This window comes from Bubalus kerabau, chromosome 3, assembly GCF_029407905.1.
Source record: "Bubalus kerabau isolate K-KA32 ecotype Philippines breed swamp buffalo chromosome 3, PCC_UOA_SB_1v2, whole genome shotgun sequence".
Lineage (NCBI taxonomy): Eukaryota > Metazoa > Chordata > Mammalia > Artiodactyla > Bovidae > Bubalus > Bubalus kerabau.
Genome location: NC_073626.1, coordinates 2,899,013 through 2,916,677, shown reverse-complemented (window position 1 = coordinate 2,916,677; position 17,665 = coordinate 2,899,013). Strand labels below are relative to the sequence as shown.

Genomic DNA, 17,665 nt, shown 5'->3' with positions numbered 1-17,665 from the left:
TTCAATCCCACAAATGTGAAAAATGGTCAGTTACTTTATATAAAGTATAGATTTTTCAGATATGAAACCTTTAGATGCAAAAACTGGGAAGTTTGAAATAAAACTCTGGTAAGATACACATTACAAAGCTTACCATCTAAACTGTTTTCAAGTACACAGTGTTAGATTTTTAACAGGCTCTTATTGACTGAATAGGAGAAGGCAGTGGCACCCCACTCCAGTACTCTTGCCTGGAAAGTCCCATGGATGGAGGAGCCTGGTGGGCTGCCGTCCATGGGGTCGCACAGAGTTGGCCACGACTGAAGCGACTTAGCAGCAGCAGCATTGACTGAATAAGAACCTAAGTAGCAAGGAAGCACCAGGCCTTACGTGCCCACAGGTACAAAGCCAGTTGACACACCAGGGGCTGTTCCGGAGCCAAGTCCACGGTCCGAGAAGGGCCTTGGCCACCCGCTCGGAATATCCAAACAGCCTGGAGCCTTGCTGCCCTGAGATGCTGAGCTCATGAAACTGCAGGCAGGTGTCCTGCGAGACTAAAGCTTGTGTGGTTTGGACGTACATGTCATGTGCTTATAAATTCCCCTCCCCCCACAAATTTTTAAAATTTTGTCAAATTTTAAACTTTATTTTAAAAAAAATGTGTAATATTAAACACCATTATATCAAAAGTATGAAAAAACCAGTAAAGAGGTACGATTTTAAAATCAACATTCACTTTTACGTAACCGCCAGCCCCCAGCACTGGCTGTGGTTTCTGTAAATACAGCGTGACCTGTGCTGTGAATTGAACTTGGTTTCTGTAGCCTTACTTGGAAGTGTCTTGTTGATCGAAGCTGTAGCCGTGATGCAGTAACCCTGTTTATAGAGTCGTGCTGACGGGGTGGGTTGAACTTTGCTTCTCCCCGGACCTCGGGCTGGGGCCAGGAGCCCAGATGAGTCAGCTCTCAGCTCGGCAGCTGCACGTTGAGAGCAGCCTCCCCCCGGCTCCCGCCACCCCGGGCCCCTGTCCTCTCAGCCTGCAGTAGCAGAGACGTTCACTCCTGTTGCCCAGGATGTTAACAAGGCGGGAGGTCCAGTGCGGGGTATTACGTGCCCACTGGAAGTGCCTGGAGCTTAGTAGGCGTTTGGTGAACATTAATACTACTCTTCTTTGGGGATTAAATTCTCAGGCTTTATCTCTGGCAACCACGGAATTTGAAAAAGTTAAGATGGATGGAAGTTAAGATGGATGGTGGCAATGGCTACACAAAAGTGTGAACGTATTTAATGCCGCAGAACTGTACATTTAAAAATGGCTCAAGTGGCGTATTTATTTTGTGCATATTTTACCACCGTAAAAAAAAGAAAGTATTGGGTTTGTTTCAAATTCTAGAGCCGGGAAGCTTTTTTGAATGGAGTCAGCAGGAAAACTTAAAAGAAAGTCCCTGTCTTTGAAGGAGACATGACTCGTGGCATCGCGAGTGGACCCCGCCTGGGGAGGTGATTCCGGTGCCTGGAAAGCACACGCGGCTGACAGGCACGCAGCTCACAGTCCCAGGAGGCAGTTAGCTCGGAGAGGGCAGTGAGGAGCAGAGAGGACCCTTGAACAGACAGACATCTGCTTCCATCTGCAGCCAGTGTTAGTTTGCGATGCCCGTGATTTTTTTGTTTCTTGTTTCCCTTCTGGCCTTATTACGGTTTGATATGCAAATAAAAGTTGTGTATATTTACGTGTGTGGCATGGTGTTTTCACACCCACACACGCCGACATGACTGTCACAGCCAGCCTGGCTAAAATCCAACCGCAAACAGTCCCCTTTGGGTACTGTTTGTGTGGTGAGAACACCACGATTTGCTCTTAGCAGATTGCAAGTGTGCAGAACATCCTTATGAACTGGAGTCGCCATTAGATGGCCACCCTTAGGTCTCCACACCGGTCTAATCTTATCAGTCAGAGTTTGTACCTTTTGATCAGTATCTGTGTCCCCTCCCCCATCTGGTAAACACCATTCACCCTAGTACTCTCTGAGTTTGGCTTTTTTTCTTTTTATCTCCACATACACACGAGATCGTGCAATATTGTCTTTTGTGCCTGTCCCAGCCCAGTGTCCTACGGGTCCATGCACGTTTTCACAGATGGAGGGATTTTTCTCCTTTTTATGGGTGAGTAATACTGCTTTGTGCGTGCATGCGCATATACACAGCATTCTCTTTTGTCCATTCGTCTTTCAACAGACACTGGTTGCTTCCGTCTCCTGGCTGTCAGAAGCAACGCTGACTGTGGGCGTGCAGAGATCTCTTCACGGGACTGGTTCCATTCCCCTTGGGTATAAACCCAGAAACGGGGATGCTGGATCAGACAGCAGTTCTGTTTCTGATGGTTTTGGAACCTCCATTCTGATTTTCACGAGTATAAACCTGTACCAGCTTATTATTCACTTTGTTTTATTTGAAAATATGAACAAAGACAACAGTAGAGAGAACAGTATAATGAGCTCCGAGTACCCATCGCCCTTCTCCCGCCTCTTGTAATTACATCTTCATGGCCAACGGCATTCTAATGCATATGCCCACCTATGTTATTTGAGAAAATGTATGTTTTATGTGAAACTATTTTAGTACATGCTTGGAAATATAGATTATTTTGTGAAACATAACTACAATACCATTATTATAATGAACATACTAACAGTAATTTTTAATATCATCAAGTATGTGTGTTCAGTTGCTCAGTCATGTCCAACTCTGTGACCCCATGGACTGTAGCCCACCAGGCTCCTCCGTCCATGGGATTTTCCAGGCAAGAGTACTGCAGTGTGTTACCATTTCTTTCTGTATCAAATATACAGTGTTTAAATTTCCAGATTATCTCACGAATATAATTTTCTTAACTTTGTATGTTTGACTTAGGATCCAAATAAGGTTTTAGATGATGTCTCTTACCTGTGGGTTCACCCATATCCTCCTCCGCACGCTCTTGTTTTTCCTTGTCATTTGCTGAAGCAGTTCTCATGTCTTGAGTTTTGCTGGTTGCCTCTTTATTTTGTCATTTATCGTATATAAAAGTTGATAGTTGGATCTTAACCAGCCGGGTACTTACACTTAGCTAGATGCTAGACTCACCTGGGAAATTTAAAAGAAACTCTGGCATGTGCAGAGATAGTCGGGCAGTTTTTAGGTGAAGTTAGACAAAAAGTCACCTCATCCCCCAGCACTTCCACTCCAGAAGAACTGAAGCAGTTATTTGAACAGAAGCTTGTGCAACAATGTCCACAGCAACACTGTTCACAACAGCCAGAGGTGCAGACAGCCCAAGTAGCCTTCACCTGAAGCAAAGGGCTGGACACACGAGGACGTGTGCATGCAGCAGAAATCAGCCTTGAGATCTGCAAGTTCCTGATCACACCTTGAGAACATCACGCCAGTGAAAGAAGCGGGCCCAAAGCCACACGCTGTACGGTTCCGTCTCTAGGAAATAATTCAAGATGAGGAGACCCGGAGAGACACGAGTAAATCCATGGTGCTGGGGGTGGGGTGGGGGCTGACTGTTGGGGGTGCGAGGTTTCCTTTGATGGGGGGGGTGACCAGGCCCCGGGCTTGACGGCGCCATTGCTGGGTACAGCACGTGACTGTCAGCGGTGGGCTCTCTCCACCTGCCTCAGCTCTGCAGCCTGGCCTGAGGGGCCGAGGGTGCTTCTGTTTGAATGACGTGGGGCTTCTGCTTAAAATACTAATTACAAGGGACAGAAGTACTTTCAGAGGATTTGTGCTGGAGTACAAAGATGATGGAGTTTGGTCTTCCCAGATCCCCTCTCCTCACCTTTCCAGGCCAGGAGCTGTCTGTTTCCTCCCTCCATTCCCTGACCCTTGAGAGGCTTGCTTAGCTCTGATAAAGTAGCGAGGTGTTGTTACGGATATATATGTATTTGGAAAGGCCATAGGTTTGGAGTCAGAAGACCTGGCTGGGTTGGACTATGTCAGCTCCATAATTCGTGTACCAGTTGTGAAAGTGTAGGCAGGTCACTGAATTCTTCTGATTCCTTTTATTCCTCCAGAAGATGTATGTATCATGTAGTGATAGGATATTTGTAAAAATTAAGGGAGAAACTAAAAAGACATTTTTAATGAAATTAAAAGGATGGTTTATCCTTGGAAGGAAAGCTATGAAAACCCTCGACAGCATATTAAAAAGCAGAGACGTCACGTTGCCAACAAGGGTCCATCTAGCCAAAGCTATGGTTCTTCCAGTAGTCATGTATGGATGTGAGAGTTGGACCATAAAGAAGGCTGAGCGCTGAAGAATTGATGCTTTTGAACTGGTGCTGGAGAAGACTGTAGAGAGTCCCTAGGACTGCAAGAAGATCCAGCCAGTCCATCCTAAAGGAGATCAGTCCTGAATATTAATTGGAAGGACTGATGCTGAAGCTCCGATACTTTGACTACCTGATGCAAAGAGCTGACTCATTGGAAAACACCCTGATGCTGGGAAAGATTGAAGGCGGGAGGAGAAGGGGACGACAGAGGATGAGATGGTTGGATGGCATCACCGACTGAATGGACATGAGTTTGAACAAACTCCAGGAGATAGTGAAGGACAGGGAGGCCTGGTGTGTTGCAATCCATGGGATCGCAAAGAGTCGGACACGACTTAATGACTGAACGATAACAACAAAAGGGAGAAGCTAAGCAGTTAGGCCACTCAGCCTGGTACCTGCCCAGAAAATGTGACTTTCCTCATGATGGATTGCTCAGCAGGTGAAGCGGGGGGCGGGGGTCACAGAGGAGGGTCGGGGTGAGATGCAGAAACGCCCCTGTGCTCACCCTGGGGGTGTCCTGAAAGCCACAGTCATGGAAACCTTGGGGTGAAACCAGGTCAGAATCCCCCACTTGCTGGTCAGTCCTGGCCTGCCCCCTGAGGGCCCAGGGCTGTGCGAAGAAGCAGCTCTGAGTTCGGGGCAGAGTTGTGAAGCCAGGACGTGTGATGGTTGCCTCTCAATTATGATTGTATTGTGCTTTTTCTTTTCCACCCAAATTGTATGCTCCAGGTCATTAACTATTCTTCTACAATGTCATTTTTAATGACTGCACATTGAGGATACGCTTTAAGAGAAAGTGAAGGGCAACTCTCTGGCAACTAAATCAAAAGTCTAATCAAGAGTAAATTAACCTGAGAAATGGAAGACTTTTTAAGATTTTCTTTGGCCAGGTCCTTGAATGTCTGGCTCTGTTTTGTTTTGGAGGAGTGATATCAGAATCTCCCACTGTAACCTTGCTTTTATCCATCTCTCCTTTGGTTTCTGATAGTCTCCGCTTTATGTGCTCAGCCGTGGTCTTCCTCCGGTGCCGCAGGTCTACGCCTGCTACAGCTTTTTCGTAAATGTTGCTCATTATTCAATCTAGTGTTTTAGACTCAACTTTACCTGGTCTAAGGTTAATGTAAACTGGTATTCCCCCCGACCCCCCTCACCCTGAGTGTGCCTCGTGTATCTTAATTCATCCCTCGATTTTCAGTCTTTATCAGATACTTTTGCTTTTGGAGTCTTGTTATCTGCCCCTGTGGTCCTGTTTCATACAGGGGCTGATATGGCTGACTTTGTTCCTGTCATCTCATCCTGTTATTTATCACGATTTGTTTTCTCTTCTTCACCTCTCGATCTTTGTTGGTCTGGGAACTCTGTTCTGCTCTTCTGTATCTTTGGTGACTGTCTCCTGTAGGTGAATGCGGAAACTTAGATGTGTACGCTTTTCACTGTTATTTGACAAAGGATGTTTGGTTTCCCATCAAGACATCCCATCTCCCTGTGTGTTCAGTCACTCAGTCATGTCTGATTGTGCATGACATTGTGCAATCCCGTGGACTGTAGCCCGCCAGGCTCCTCTGTCCATGGGATTTCCTAGGCAAGAATACTGGAGTGGGTTGCTATTTTCTGCTCCAGGGGATCTTCCCGACCCACAGAGCGACCCCGTCCCCGCGCATGGGCACATTTCACAAGTACATTACGTGCGTGTTTCCCCCTGAGTCTAAGCGCTCCGACCACACTGCCTGTCATTGGCTGCTCCCAGCAGCGTTGTTACAGGCAGACGTTCAGGTCAGGTTCCTTCTCTCTGGCTCCTAGGTTCCCTTCAGTTCAGTTCATTTCAGACTCTCAGTCGTATCCGACTCTTTGCAACCCCATGGACTGCAGCACACCAGGCCACCCTGTCCATCACCAACTTCCAGAGTTTACTCAAACTCAACGTCCATGGAGTCGGTGATGCCATCCAACCATCTCATCCTCTGTCGTCCCCTTCTCCTCCTGTCTTCAATCTTTCCCAGCATCAGGGTCTTTTCCAGTGAATCAGTTCTTCACATCAGGTGGCCAAAGTGTTGGAATTTCAGCTTCAGCATCAGTCCTTCCAATGAATATTCAGGACTGATCTCCTTTAGGATGGACTGGTTGGATCTCCTTGCAGTCCAAGGGACTCTCAAGAGTCTTCTCCAGCCCCACAGTTCAAAAGCAGCAACTCTTCAGCGCTCAGGTTTGTTTGTAGTCCAACTCTCGCATCCATACGTGCCCACTGGATTGACTCCTTATGTGTGTTGTTATTTTCTGTTGTCTCTCTGGTGTTCGAGTCTGGTCGTCAGCCTGCCCTGCATGGCTGCAGTTCCGGACGTGACAGAGGGACAGGGTCCCCCCCAGGGACAGGCAGCAGCAGTGCCAGCGGCTGCCGTCCTCCGGTGCAGGCTGCGCTGGGCGATCTGGCCCGGGCACCGCGTCCCCCGCCGCTGCAGCCGTCCTGCTCTGGGGCAAGCGCAGGCTGGCCCCGGGGAGGACAGCCCGTGTCCCGGCCCTGCTTAGCGCCAGCAGGCATCTGCAGCTTGTGGCCCAGCAGCCTGGTGCTCTCCACGGTGGCGTAGGCACAGGTAGGGCTTCCTGATGCCGGCACCCCCAAACAGCAGGGTGTTCGGGGAGCAGGTGTGTCACTCACCAGGGCAGCACCCCCATCACAGGGGGTTCAGAGGTCTGTGCCTTCAATCAGGTGGTCTCTCGGTGTCCACTGCCATGTTCTTTCAGCCTGGCTTCAGGGTGGGGAAGAGAGAAGGGAGCCCCATTACTCAGCTGTGCCAGGGTACATCCACCCCAGGGTTTTTCCGGAGGCTCCCAGCCCTGGGAAGTTGCGGCTGTGGCTGACGGCCGGTCCCCACATCCCTGCGTCTCGCACAGCAGTGCTGGCAGGGCGGGCGCTGAGGGGCGCAGGCCGCTGCTGAAAAGAAGGACAGAGGGATGTGTGTGTCCTGACCCAGGGGTGCCGAGTATGAGAGGCGGGCTGTAGGGATGTGGGCGTGCTCGTTCCTCCTCCTTCTGTGTCTGCTGTTGCCACCATTTCTCACGTGAAACAAGGTGGGCACCTGCCCCGGGCATGGCATCCACTCAGGAGCTGCTGGGTGTGGGGGTTGGAGAGACTGTCCCGGGGGCAGTGCCCGGGGTGGGGGGTGGAGAGGGTGGGTGCTCATCCTTTTCTCTGGGGGCACCTGCTCACTCCTGCCTTCTCAGCACCTGGCCGATCACGCCCACACTGGGCCGGCCAGCCAGGAGGTGGGCACCCTCACAGCCCAAGCCTTCCGCCTTGCCGGGCGCCTCTGGGTTGTGCTCTGGACACCCGGTGCCGTGCCCCCAACTCTGGACCCGCTGTGTTCGTCACTCTGGACGTTGTGAGTCTCCTGGTGCGGCCGTCTCAGGTGTCACCGCCCTGCACCCCAAACCCACGGTCGGACTCACAACCAAGCGGAGCAGTGCGTGACCGCGCCCCATGTGGCCCTTGTCCAGTGAGGCGCAGAGCAGCACCCTGCAGAGCACGGCCCGGCGGCAGGCCTCCAGAAGCCAGCCTTCGCCTACCTCAGTACTTGTCTTTTTATCTGACGTTTTCACGTTTGTCTAAAGCAGCTCTTTAATTTGAATCAGTTCACACTGACCCTGGAAAAGGGGTCCTGTAGGGATGGCAGAGCACAGAGCGGCCTGACTGTCCGAGAACACGTGTGGACAGCGTTCCCCAGGCTGGGGGTAAAGGTGCAGGCCAGAACCCGCTGGCCCCAGCACCGGCCCTGGGACTTCAGCCACAGGTCACCTCACCTCGTGGCCGATTCTTGCGCTGCCTGGGCCTGGCCTGGCCTGGGGCCTGCGTGCCCTGGTGGCCTGGGACCCGCGTGCAGGCCCGAGGGGCGGCAGCGTGACCGCTCACAGGCTTCTCTCTGGCGGTTTGCCCGGCTCCTGAAGTCACCACCCTGGGGAGGGGCCAGCTCTCGCGCTGACGTGATCCTGGGTTCTGCCCACTCCCAAGAAAGCTTGGTGAAGCCCCTCCAGCAACACTTCCAGCAGCCGCGGGTGCCGACCTGCCCCCCGGTGGCCTTCGCCTCGCAGAGCTTCCCCACCCACACCGGGGACTTGGGGCCGCTGGCCGGCAGACGGTCGGCCTCCAGTGTCCCCCCGGGGCCAGCTCTGCGCCCATCCCCGGGGCCGAAGGACAGGGAGTGCAGTGGGCACCAGCCAGCAGGTCTCCTGCTTCACCCCAGCAGCGTTCCTCAAGTCTGAACTCTCTGGAGCGCCCCCTGGTTCCTGGCTCTGCCCTCTTCTCTGGAGCCCTTCATGGTGCTGAGCGGGACCAGGTTGCCTCACACGGCTGCATTTCTTGCGACAGCACCTAGCCCCGTAGATGCTGGCTCTGAGAAACAAGAACCACGTGAACTGTCTGACGGGGCGTCTGTTAGGAGGGCCAGGCTGGGCACGAGGGCAGTGGGCACACACACTGTCCACCGTGGGCCAGCTGGAAAGACGCGTTGGTTCTGCCAAACCATCAGGCCGTCCAGAGGGTCAGTTGTCAAACAAATGCTCACTTTTAGAAAGTAGTTTTGCAAGATCCATCAAGAGCCATAAAAATATTCATACCTATTTACCCAATAACCCCATTTTTAGAAACCTTTTATAAACAATCAGAGATACTATAAAAGATTTATACATGAGAATGGTAACCCCAAGACTGAGCAAAAACTCCACAAACATTCATCATATGAGAATGATTAAATAAATTATGCCTCTTCACAATGCAGCTTTGTCCATTATTAAAAATATCCTTTTAAAGACTGTTTCATGACATAAGGATATAAAGTTAAGTTTTAAAAAGTTATGATTCTAAATTTAAATATTCTGCTTCAATATATGTGCATACATTTTAAATGTATAAGTGAATAAAAAGACTAGACAAAAAAATGCTAAAATATTAATAGCCACACACTCTAAAACAGGTATTGCGGGACAAAAGGAGATCTGTCTAAGTCTCCGTGTGGCTTTGTTCAAACTTCAGAAACTTTCCGACTGTCCGTTAATGGCACGTCCCCAGGTGATAGTAACATTGCCTCCACTTCTCCTGGGCGCACCTTCTTCTTTGCAGTGACCTTTTTTTATCAGTCATCATATAGTCTACAATTAAAATTCACAATATGCATTCATATCAGTTAGGATTTGGTTTACTTGTGTATAACAAAAAACCCAAATAACACATTTAAAAATACAGAGATTTATTTTCTCTCACGTAAAAGTTGGCAGTAAGCTAGTTAAGGTGGCTGGTGGCTCCACAGTCATCAAAACCCCAGGCGTCTGCTTCCTGCCTCTCATCTTCAGTGTGATGAGCCAAACCTACCTCCTAGTGCTAGAATGGCTGCAGGTGCTCCAGCCATCAGGTTACAGTTACCTCCCTCCTTGTCTGTCTCCCCTCCCAGACTCTGAGCTTCCTGAGAGCAGGATCAGTCTCAGTCTCCCCTGAGCACAGTCCTGGTACAGGAGGTGCCCGCCACTCATCTGTGTCTTGTCTGGGACTGGGCTGCCCTTCACACCTCCTCTAGGGCTCCTGGGGGCTTTCCCTCAACAAATGCCCCTAAATCATCTCTGCGGCTAAGCCCTCTGATCTCCGCTTACTTCTCTTGTCCTCTTGTCAGTGGTCATAGGACTGGGGGCTCCAGGGCCACAGCATGCCTGGGTCACCTGCCCTGCCTTTGAGGGGCTCCCCGGGAGACCTGGATGGACACATGCCCTCGACGGTGGCCCAGGTGGGCTGCCAGGTGGGGGCAGCAGGCTTCCCAGCATCCCTCTGTTTGCTGCCGGCTGGGGGAACATTAGGAGGCAGAGCCGGCCCCTCGGGAGGTGGCAGGAAGCCCGTTACCTGCCCACACCGCAGCACACATGTGACTGTCCCGGGGCGCTCACACCCTGTAGGTACCAACGGTGCTGTGGGTCCAAAGCAGAGGACTGTTAAGATCTGCTGGGAGCCGCCAGGGCTCTCTTACAGACGAGGATGCTGAGACCAGAGGACAGGCTTACAGTGAGACAGGTGCGTGAAGAGCCAGGCTTTGCCCGGTGTGGACGAGGCTCACTCACGCTTTATGGTAAAACTCCATCCTGACGGAAGAACCGGTCCTAAGGGCCGGAAATCCTGTGGGTGCGGAGTCACCGTGCATGAGGCGGCCTGGGTCTCACCAGCTCAGGATAGCCTGCCTCTGGGGCCGTTCCAGGGGCGAGAAGGTGTGAATGGGAACTTCGCACTGTCCCCAAGGCGGGGGAACTGGTTGGTGGGGGGGTGGGTACGGTGCCAGGACACAGCCAAAGCAAAGCCGTGACTGCACTCGGCCCGCAGCATGGTCTCCAGAACAATGCGTGTCTGCACCGACACACTGGAGACGCTCTTTCTGAGTTTTCACAGCTAACGGAGCCCGAATTCCTGATCTTTGTGTTCTCTTTGCCTCCAGGTCCACATTGGCCAAATGTATTCAACCGACAAGCTTGTCATTGAGAATCAAGAGAAGCCCCGGGCCTAGGAGCCGAGACCAGCGTCCAGCAGCAACAGGACCACCGGCAGCACCGTCCCGCTTGCCATGGGGCCCCCAGCAGGCCTCGAGGGGCCTCCGCACCAGCTTTAAATAGCCTCACTCTGCCTGCCCTCCAGGGACGGAGGAACTGAGCGACGTGTCCCCTCTTCTGCAGCCTTAGTCACAGAGGTCGGCTGGCGCTGGCTGTCCTCTGTTCAAGCGTCAGGATGAAGAGCTGGAGTGCCGCGAGGGAAGGCCGTGTACAGTGGTCTCGTCCACCCCACCCCACCCTGTGGCTCCGCAGCACCTGTATAGAGCATTTCCAGCCGTGTTTCTCGGTCCTTGACAATAAATGGAAGCATCTCCCTGGCCTTCTCTGCCAGACACACGTGTCTTCATGACTAACGTGCTTTTGGGTCCTGCTGGTGCTGGGCCTGCAGAGGGCGGTGGGGAGCCTAGCAGGGAGGGTCCATCCCTGAGCCGAGTGTCCCCTCTGCAAAGGCAAGTCCACACACTGGAAGAGATCCAGGGACGGAGGGGAGCAGGGTGCATCCTACCACTGAGACCCAGGCCCAGTGTGACCACAGAGGTTCCCTGTGTGTGGCTGCTCACCTGGGGACGGTCCTACAACCCGATGCCCAGGGTGGTCTCAAGATGACTGACGTCAGCCCCACCCCAACGTGTTTTTAATCAGAATCTTCAGTCTGACACACCCCAGGGGACTCCAGTGTACGCTGAAACATGCGTCCCAAAGCTCACTCGCTGAGACACAGTCACCTGGAGAGAGGGGAGTTTTTAAAAAGAAATTTCTTAGCACTTCATATTCTGACTTGATAAGTGAAAGAAGAGGTATAGTTATTTATTTGTTGTGTTGTTCAGTCGCTAAGTCGTGTCCATTTCTTTGCAACCCCATGGACTGCAGCATGCCAGGCTCCCTGTCCATTTCCAACTCCTGTAGTTTACCCAAACTCATGTCCATTGAGTCAATGATGCCATCCAACCATCTCATCCTTTGTCATCCCCTTCTCCTCCTGCCTTCAGTCTTTCCAGCATCAGGGTCTGTTCCAGTGAGTCAGTTCTTCACATCAGGTGGCCAAAGTATTGGAGTTTCAGCTTCAGCATCAGTGCTTCCAGTGAATATTCAGGGTTGATTTCGTTTAGGACTGAGTGGTTTGATCTCCCTGCTGTTCAAAGAACTCTCAAGAGTCTTCTCCAACACCACAGTTCAAAAGCATCAATTCTTTAGCACTCAGCCTTCTATATTGTCCAGCTCTCACATCCATACATGATTACTGGAAAAACCATAGCTTTGACTGAACTGACCTTTGTCAGCAAAGTAATGTCTCTGCTTTTTAATATGCTGTCTAGGTTGGTCATAGCTTTTCTTCCAAGGAGCAAGCGTCTTTTATTTCATGGCTGCAGTCACCATCTGCATCATTTTGGAGCCCAAGAAAATAGTCTGTCACTGTTTCCCCATCTATTTGCCATGAAGTGATGGAACCTGATGCCATGATCTTAGTTTTTTGGATGTTGAGTTTTAAGCCACCTTTTCCCTCTCCTCTCTCACTTTCATCAAGAGGCTCTTTAGTTCCTCTTCACTTTCTGCCATAAGGGTGGTATCATCTGCATATCTGAGGTTATTGATATTTCTCCTGGCAATCTTGATTCCAGCTTGTGCTTCATCCAGCCTGGCATTTCTCATGATGGACTCTGCATAGAAGTTAAATAAGCAGGGTGACAGTATACAGCCTTGACGTACTCCTTCCTGATTTGGAACCAGTCTGTTGTTCCATGTCCAGTTCTAACTGTTGCTTCTTGACCTGCATATGTTCTCAGGAGACAGGTGAGGTGGTCTGGTATTCCCATCTCTATAAGAATTTTCCAGTTTGTTGTGATCCTCACAGTCAAAGGCTTTAGTGTAGTCAATGAAGCAGAAGTAGATGGCTTTTTGGAATTCCCTTGCATTTTCTATAATCCAGCAGATGTTGGCAATTTGATCTCTGGTTCCTCTGCCTTTTCTAAGTCAGAGGAACCATAGTTCAAATCACCAACAATAATTTATAATTTTTAAATTTCTCCTGGTCTTTTTAATGTTTAGCCAGTTCAGGAAACTCTGCTCTTTGAGTATGTTACAGGTAGAAACAATATTTGTGTGCATTTATCCTTGAAAACACATCAGTTCAAAACAGGAAAAGAAGGAATTACTAACCTACTTCTGGGGAAGTTTATTTGGACACCAGTTTTTTTGTTGCTTATCGCCTCCCTCCATCTACAGTACTAAGTGATTTTATTACTCGTGTGTTTGGGTTCACAACAGGCTCGTGTAAATAGCCACAGGTCCTAACGTGGTGACTGTCGCCGGCGTGCCGCTGCGCCACTCCCCGCGTCACTTTACTTTTCACGGGCACGGGAGTCCCGCCCTGGTGAGGACGGCGTCTGCCCGCCTCGTCTGTGGATGGGAGATGGTGGTGTGACGCTGCATTCAAATGGTCCCAACTTGGTTCGTGACGTCTGGCCCTGACCGACTGTTCCAGGACGCTCTGGCCCGCGCGTGCCCGTGAGACCCGTCCCTGCTCAGCCCCAAGTCTGTTCCCCCTGTAAACCCAGATCTTTGCATGTCTTAGGGCCACGGTGTGAGAGCACCACTCAGCAGATGGTGACGTGGTGGGAGGCAAACCTCCCCACCGCCCCAGCTGGCTGTCCGGGGGCAGCATCTCAGCCTGGGTGTGTGGCTGTGGGGCCCATTCCCCTCTGCCCAGGCAGGGGTGTGGTCGCTCAGAAACAACTGCGTGGGACCAGGGTGCCGCCAACAGATGTCAGCTCTGATGTCACTCCATGAAGGAAGCCTCCAGAGCCTCGCACCGCCCTTCCCCTCCCGCTGAATTCACTTAGCAACTGAAACAAGAAGATCCTATTTGTTCTCAGAGGTGAGGTGAGCCCTGTCCACAGAGACTCTGCCACCAAGCGAGTCCCCTCCGTCTCCCTCCACCCATGGCCTCATCTGAGTGAACTAGCGTGCCCCCCACCCTCGGAGGGGACGACAAGCACGCACTCCCCACACCAGGGAGCAGGTTCCCTGGGCTGCACTGGGAGGGCGTCTCCTGGACTCCCCCAGCCATGGACACAATGCGCCTTGATGGACACGGTCAGAACCCAGATGATCCAGACTCGACTGAAGACAACCGTAGGGACCACGTTTTAACCGTCGCCTGGTAAACTGCAGTAGCCTCGCGACAGTGGCCTCTGTGAGACGCAAAAGCCACGAGAAGCAGCACATGGGTCGTGGGCAGGGACACAGCCGAGGAGGTCAGCAGACGAAGGGGGGTCCCTCACTGGTGCTCGGTCCTAGGAACCAAGGGAGCAGCCCACGAGGACGTGCGCTCCGCAGATCCCAGGGGTGCGTCTCTTTGTTACAGAGGATCTGGAGCAAACTCAACCTTGGTAAAGAAAGCCGGCTTTTTCTCTGACCGTTTGCCCTGAGTCTGTGGGCAGGGCTCACCTCACCTCTGAGAACAGAGGATCTTCCCTTCTCAGTCTGTCTGCAGCCCTTGGTCCTGCAGGGAAACTTTCATGAAAATGGCTTCTCCTGTCGAGATCCACATGGGGCGTAAGACAGATACTTTTGCTCAGGAGATGCTCAAAGGCAAAGCTTTAAGTCCAAAGACCCTCAGAGCAGAGCCCTCCGAGATGAGTCTGGGAGGACCGCCGCCGCTAACACCTACAGCAGACAAAGCTGGTGCCTGTTGCCTTGACGTTAGACGACACCAGCGGAGCTGGAACCGCGGTGCTCGCTGACCCAGCGCCCTGCGCCCACCCGAGGGCCGTGTCAGGCACCGACGTGCGGGCCGCCCCTCCCCAAGGAGCTGGGCTTCCGGGGGTCACGGCTCAGCAGGAAAATGGCTTCCTACAAACGACCCGAATCCTTTTCCTTCTAAAGTGATGAGCTTTCCTAGGAAGTTAGAGACCTTTTCCCTCAGCCAGAAAGTTACAGGGAGCCCCTCATAAATGTCAAGTTAAACATTGTGAAAATATTTCAGTAGAACTTCCCTTCGGTTACTGAGTGAATTCAGGTGACTACGTCTGTCTTGAACACAGAGACAGTTTAATAACAACATAACTGGTTCTAAGTTTTTAAAGGAGTAATTTTTTTTTTTTTGCATTTAAAATATTTATTGAAGTAACGTGGACTTAAAATGTTGTGTTGGTTTCAAGTGTACAGCATAGTGACTCTTCTTTTTTTAGATTTGTACAGGGTCTTAGAAAAATGAATTTGTTATTCCATGGAAGGAGTACTTTCCATTTAGGTGCACCTCTTGCCTGGAAAATCCCATGGAGGGAGGAGCCTGGTGGGCTGCAGTCCATGGGGTCGCTAGAGTCGGACACGAATGAGCAACTTCACTTTGACTTTTCACTTTCATGCATTGGAGAAGGAAATGGCAACCCACTCCAGTGTTCTTGCCTGGAAATCCCAGGGACGGGGGAGCCTGGTGGGCTGCCGTCTATGGGGTCGCAGAGTCGGACACGACTGAAGTGACTTAGCAGCATGTGATTATGAAGCACATTAGGATACATGATCGAGGACTCCAATATTAATGCTAAGAGTCTCATCTTCCACTCACACTTCAACCATGGAGCATATTTAGGATTATTAACTTGCCAGATTTTAGCATGTATTTTTATTTCTAAAAACACAGCCTTTCACTTCCTCGTGGGACTCTACAAACAGAAACTTGTTCAGAGAGGAAAAACGATGTATCAATAACCCAGACTGCAAAAATAAATAAAACATTTCTTAAAAAAAAAAAAAAATTGGAAGACAGGAATATGGTGTGGTGGGAGGAATGCAAATGGTGTGGAAAAAAATCCAGCCACTGAGGCGGAGAGCTAAAGACTTGGGTCTAATTTCACGTTCAGCTCATGAACGTCACCTTCATGTTCCAGGGTCCCAGGGCTGCTGCTGCTAAGTCGCTTCAGTCGTGTCCCACTCTGTGCAACCCCAGAGACAACAGCCCACCAGGCTCCCCCGTCCCTGGGATTCTCCAGGCAAGAACACTGGAGTGGGTTGCCATTTCCTTCTCCCAGGGCTGACCAGACCCCTAATGACCTTTCCAGCTCTAAAAGCCTGCAATTCCGGTTAAATCAAAAGGAAAGAAACCATCCTGCAGACCATCTGAATGCTAGTCTCATTTTCGTTTTTCCTTTGGCCATACCTTGTGGCTTGCGGTGTCTTAGTTCCCCAGCCAGGGTTGAACCCTCACCCTGGCAGTGAGAACACCAAGTCCCAACCACTGGACCACCAGGAGTTCCCTGAATGCTAGTTTTTGGCACAATCAGCAAGAAATCTTCAGCATTCATCCCCAGCTTCGTGTGGAACTTCGGTGCTGTTTGGGGCCAGCCAGAGCACTCAGCCCAGCCCGTGGCCCACAGGAATATGGATTTGGGATGGACTGGGCAGTGAAGCCAGCTGGGCTCCTGCAGAGGCAACAGAGAACCAACTCATGGGGGAGGCCCGTGGCCCCTCGGGTTCCTCCCCAGCCAGCAGTTCAGAGACTGAGTCAACAAGTGTGTTTCCGGCTTCTTCTAAACTGAGCACTTTTTCTCCCTGGCTTCTGCTGCTTTTGTGATTTCTCAAGGAGAATTTGAACCCAGTTGAGAAATAAAAGGGACATCTGCTTCTTGCTCACCAGCAGTAACTGTCCCCTCACACGTCTTCGCAGCAGGTTCAAAAGGAAGTTGTGAATGTACTCGGCAGAGCGCTCAGTTTGGGGTTGAGGCGCGCAGAGGCTGACACCAGCCAGGGGTCCCCACCCCCGAGAGTCTGGCTTCATGGCTGGGGAGCCCCACTAAACACCTGGAGAACAACCAGAAAACCAGCCAGCGGTGGCTTGGGTTCGCAAGGAAGAGAGCAGGCTGGGCAGAGGGAGCTCGCAGAGATCCTGGGGCTGGAGTAGCCTAGGGGTGTGAAGACTCGGGTCAGGAGGTGGAGGGCATATCGGAAGGCAGGCACCCCGTGAGAGGGAGCGGAGATGGTGCAGGAAGTCCTGGCTCTTCAGCAGCTTCCTGGGCTTCGCAAGGGGCTCAGTAGCAAAGAACCCACCTGCCAATGCAGGAGACAGACCCAGGTTCGATGCCTGGGTCAGGAAGATTCCCCTGGAGCAGGAAATGACAACCCGCTCCAGTGTTGTTACCTGGAGAATCCTATGGACAGAGGAGCCTGGGGGCTATAATCCAAGGGGTCACAAAGAGTCAGACACGACTTACTGGCGGTCCAGTGGTCAAGACTCCACGCTTCCACTGCAGGGGGCGTGGGGTCAATCCCTGGTCGGAGAACTAAGATCCCACATGCAGAGTGGCCAAAAACTTTTTTTAAAAATTGTGTGTGCTTGGCGCGCCACAGAGAGCCTCCCTTCAAGCTCACAACCTTGTAGTCAGGCAAGAATCCTGCCCCTGCTTGGCAGATGTGAAAACTCACGCTCTCTAGGGAAGGGACATGTTTGAAAGCGCAGGGACAGCGAGGCTGAGCCGTGTCCACGGCCAGCCAGGCTCACCTGGAGCGGGTGCATCGCTCCCACGTGAGGCCACCTACAGGCAGCCAGCACGCTTCTCTGCTAGCACCGCGCCTGGCAACGCTTCACATGCTGCTCAGGAGCAGGTTTTCTTTCTTTAAAAAAAAAGTTTAGCGTTGGTATTAACTTTTTATCTGAAATGGTTTGAAACTCACAAGTATTTGCAGAAAAGCAGAGAATTCCCGGGTTCACGTCTCATAACTTAGCCCAGCGATAGTATCTCCTGTAACCTTGGCCCACTGGCAGAACCGGGAAAGCGATGCTCGGACGCGGGGTCTCAGCC

At 51.5% G+C, this 17,665-nt stretch overlaps 1 protein-coding gene across 3 annotated transcripts in view; it reads left to right on the top strand.

Moving 5' to 3' along the window:
* LYRM4 (LYR motif containing 4) overlaps window positions 1-11,200 on the top strand; it is an 88,949-nt gene extending 77,749 nt beyond the window's left edge. The window contains exons 3-4 of one of the 3 annotated variants that reach the window (XM_055570519.1): window positions 2,048-2,142; window positions 10,757-11,200. In XM_055570519.1, coding sequence (XP_055426494.1) covers window positions 2,048-2,142; window positions 10,757-10,931 — 270 coding nt within the window. In that variant the 3' untranslated portion in view covers window positions 10,932-11,200. The remainder of the gene's footprint in view (window positions 1-2,047; window positions 2,143-10,756) is intronic. The other 2 variants (XM_055570520.1, XM_055570523.1) reach the window with 2 other exon arrangements.
* The last annotated feature ends 6,465 nt before the right edge of the window (window positions 11,201-17,665 follow it).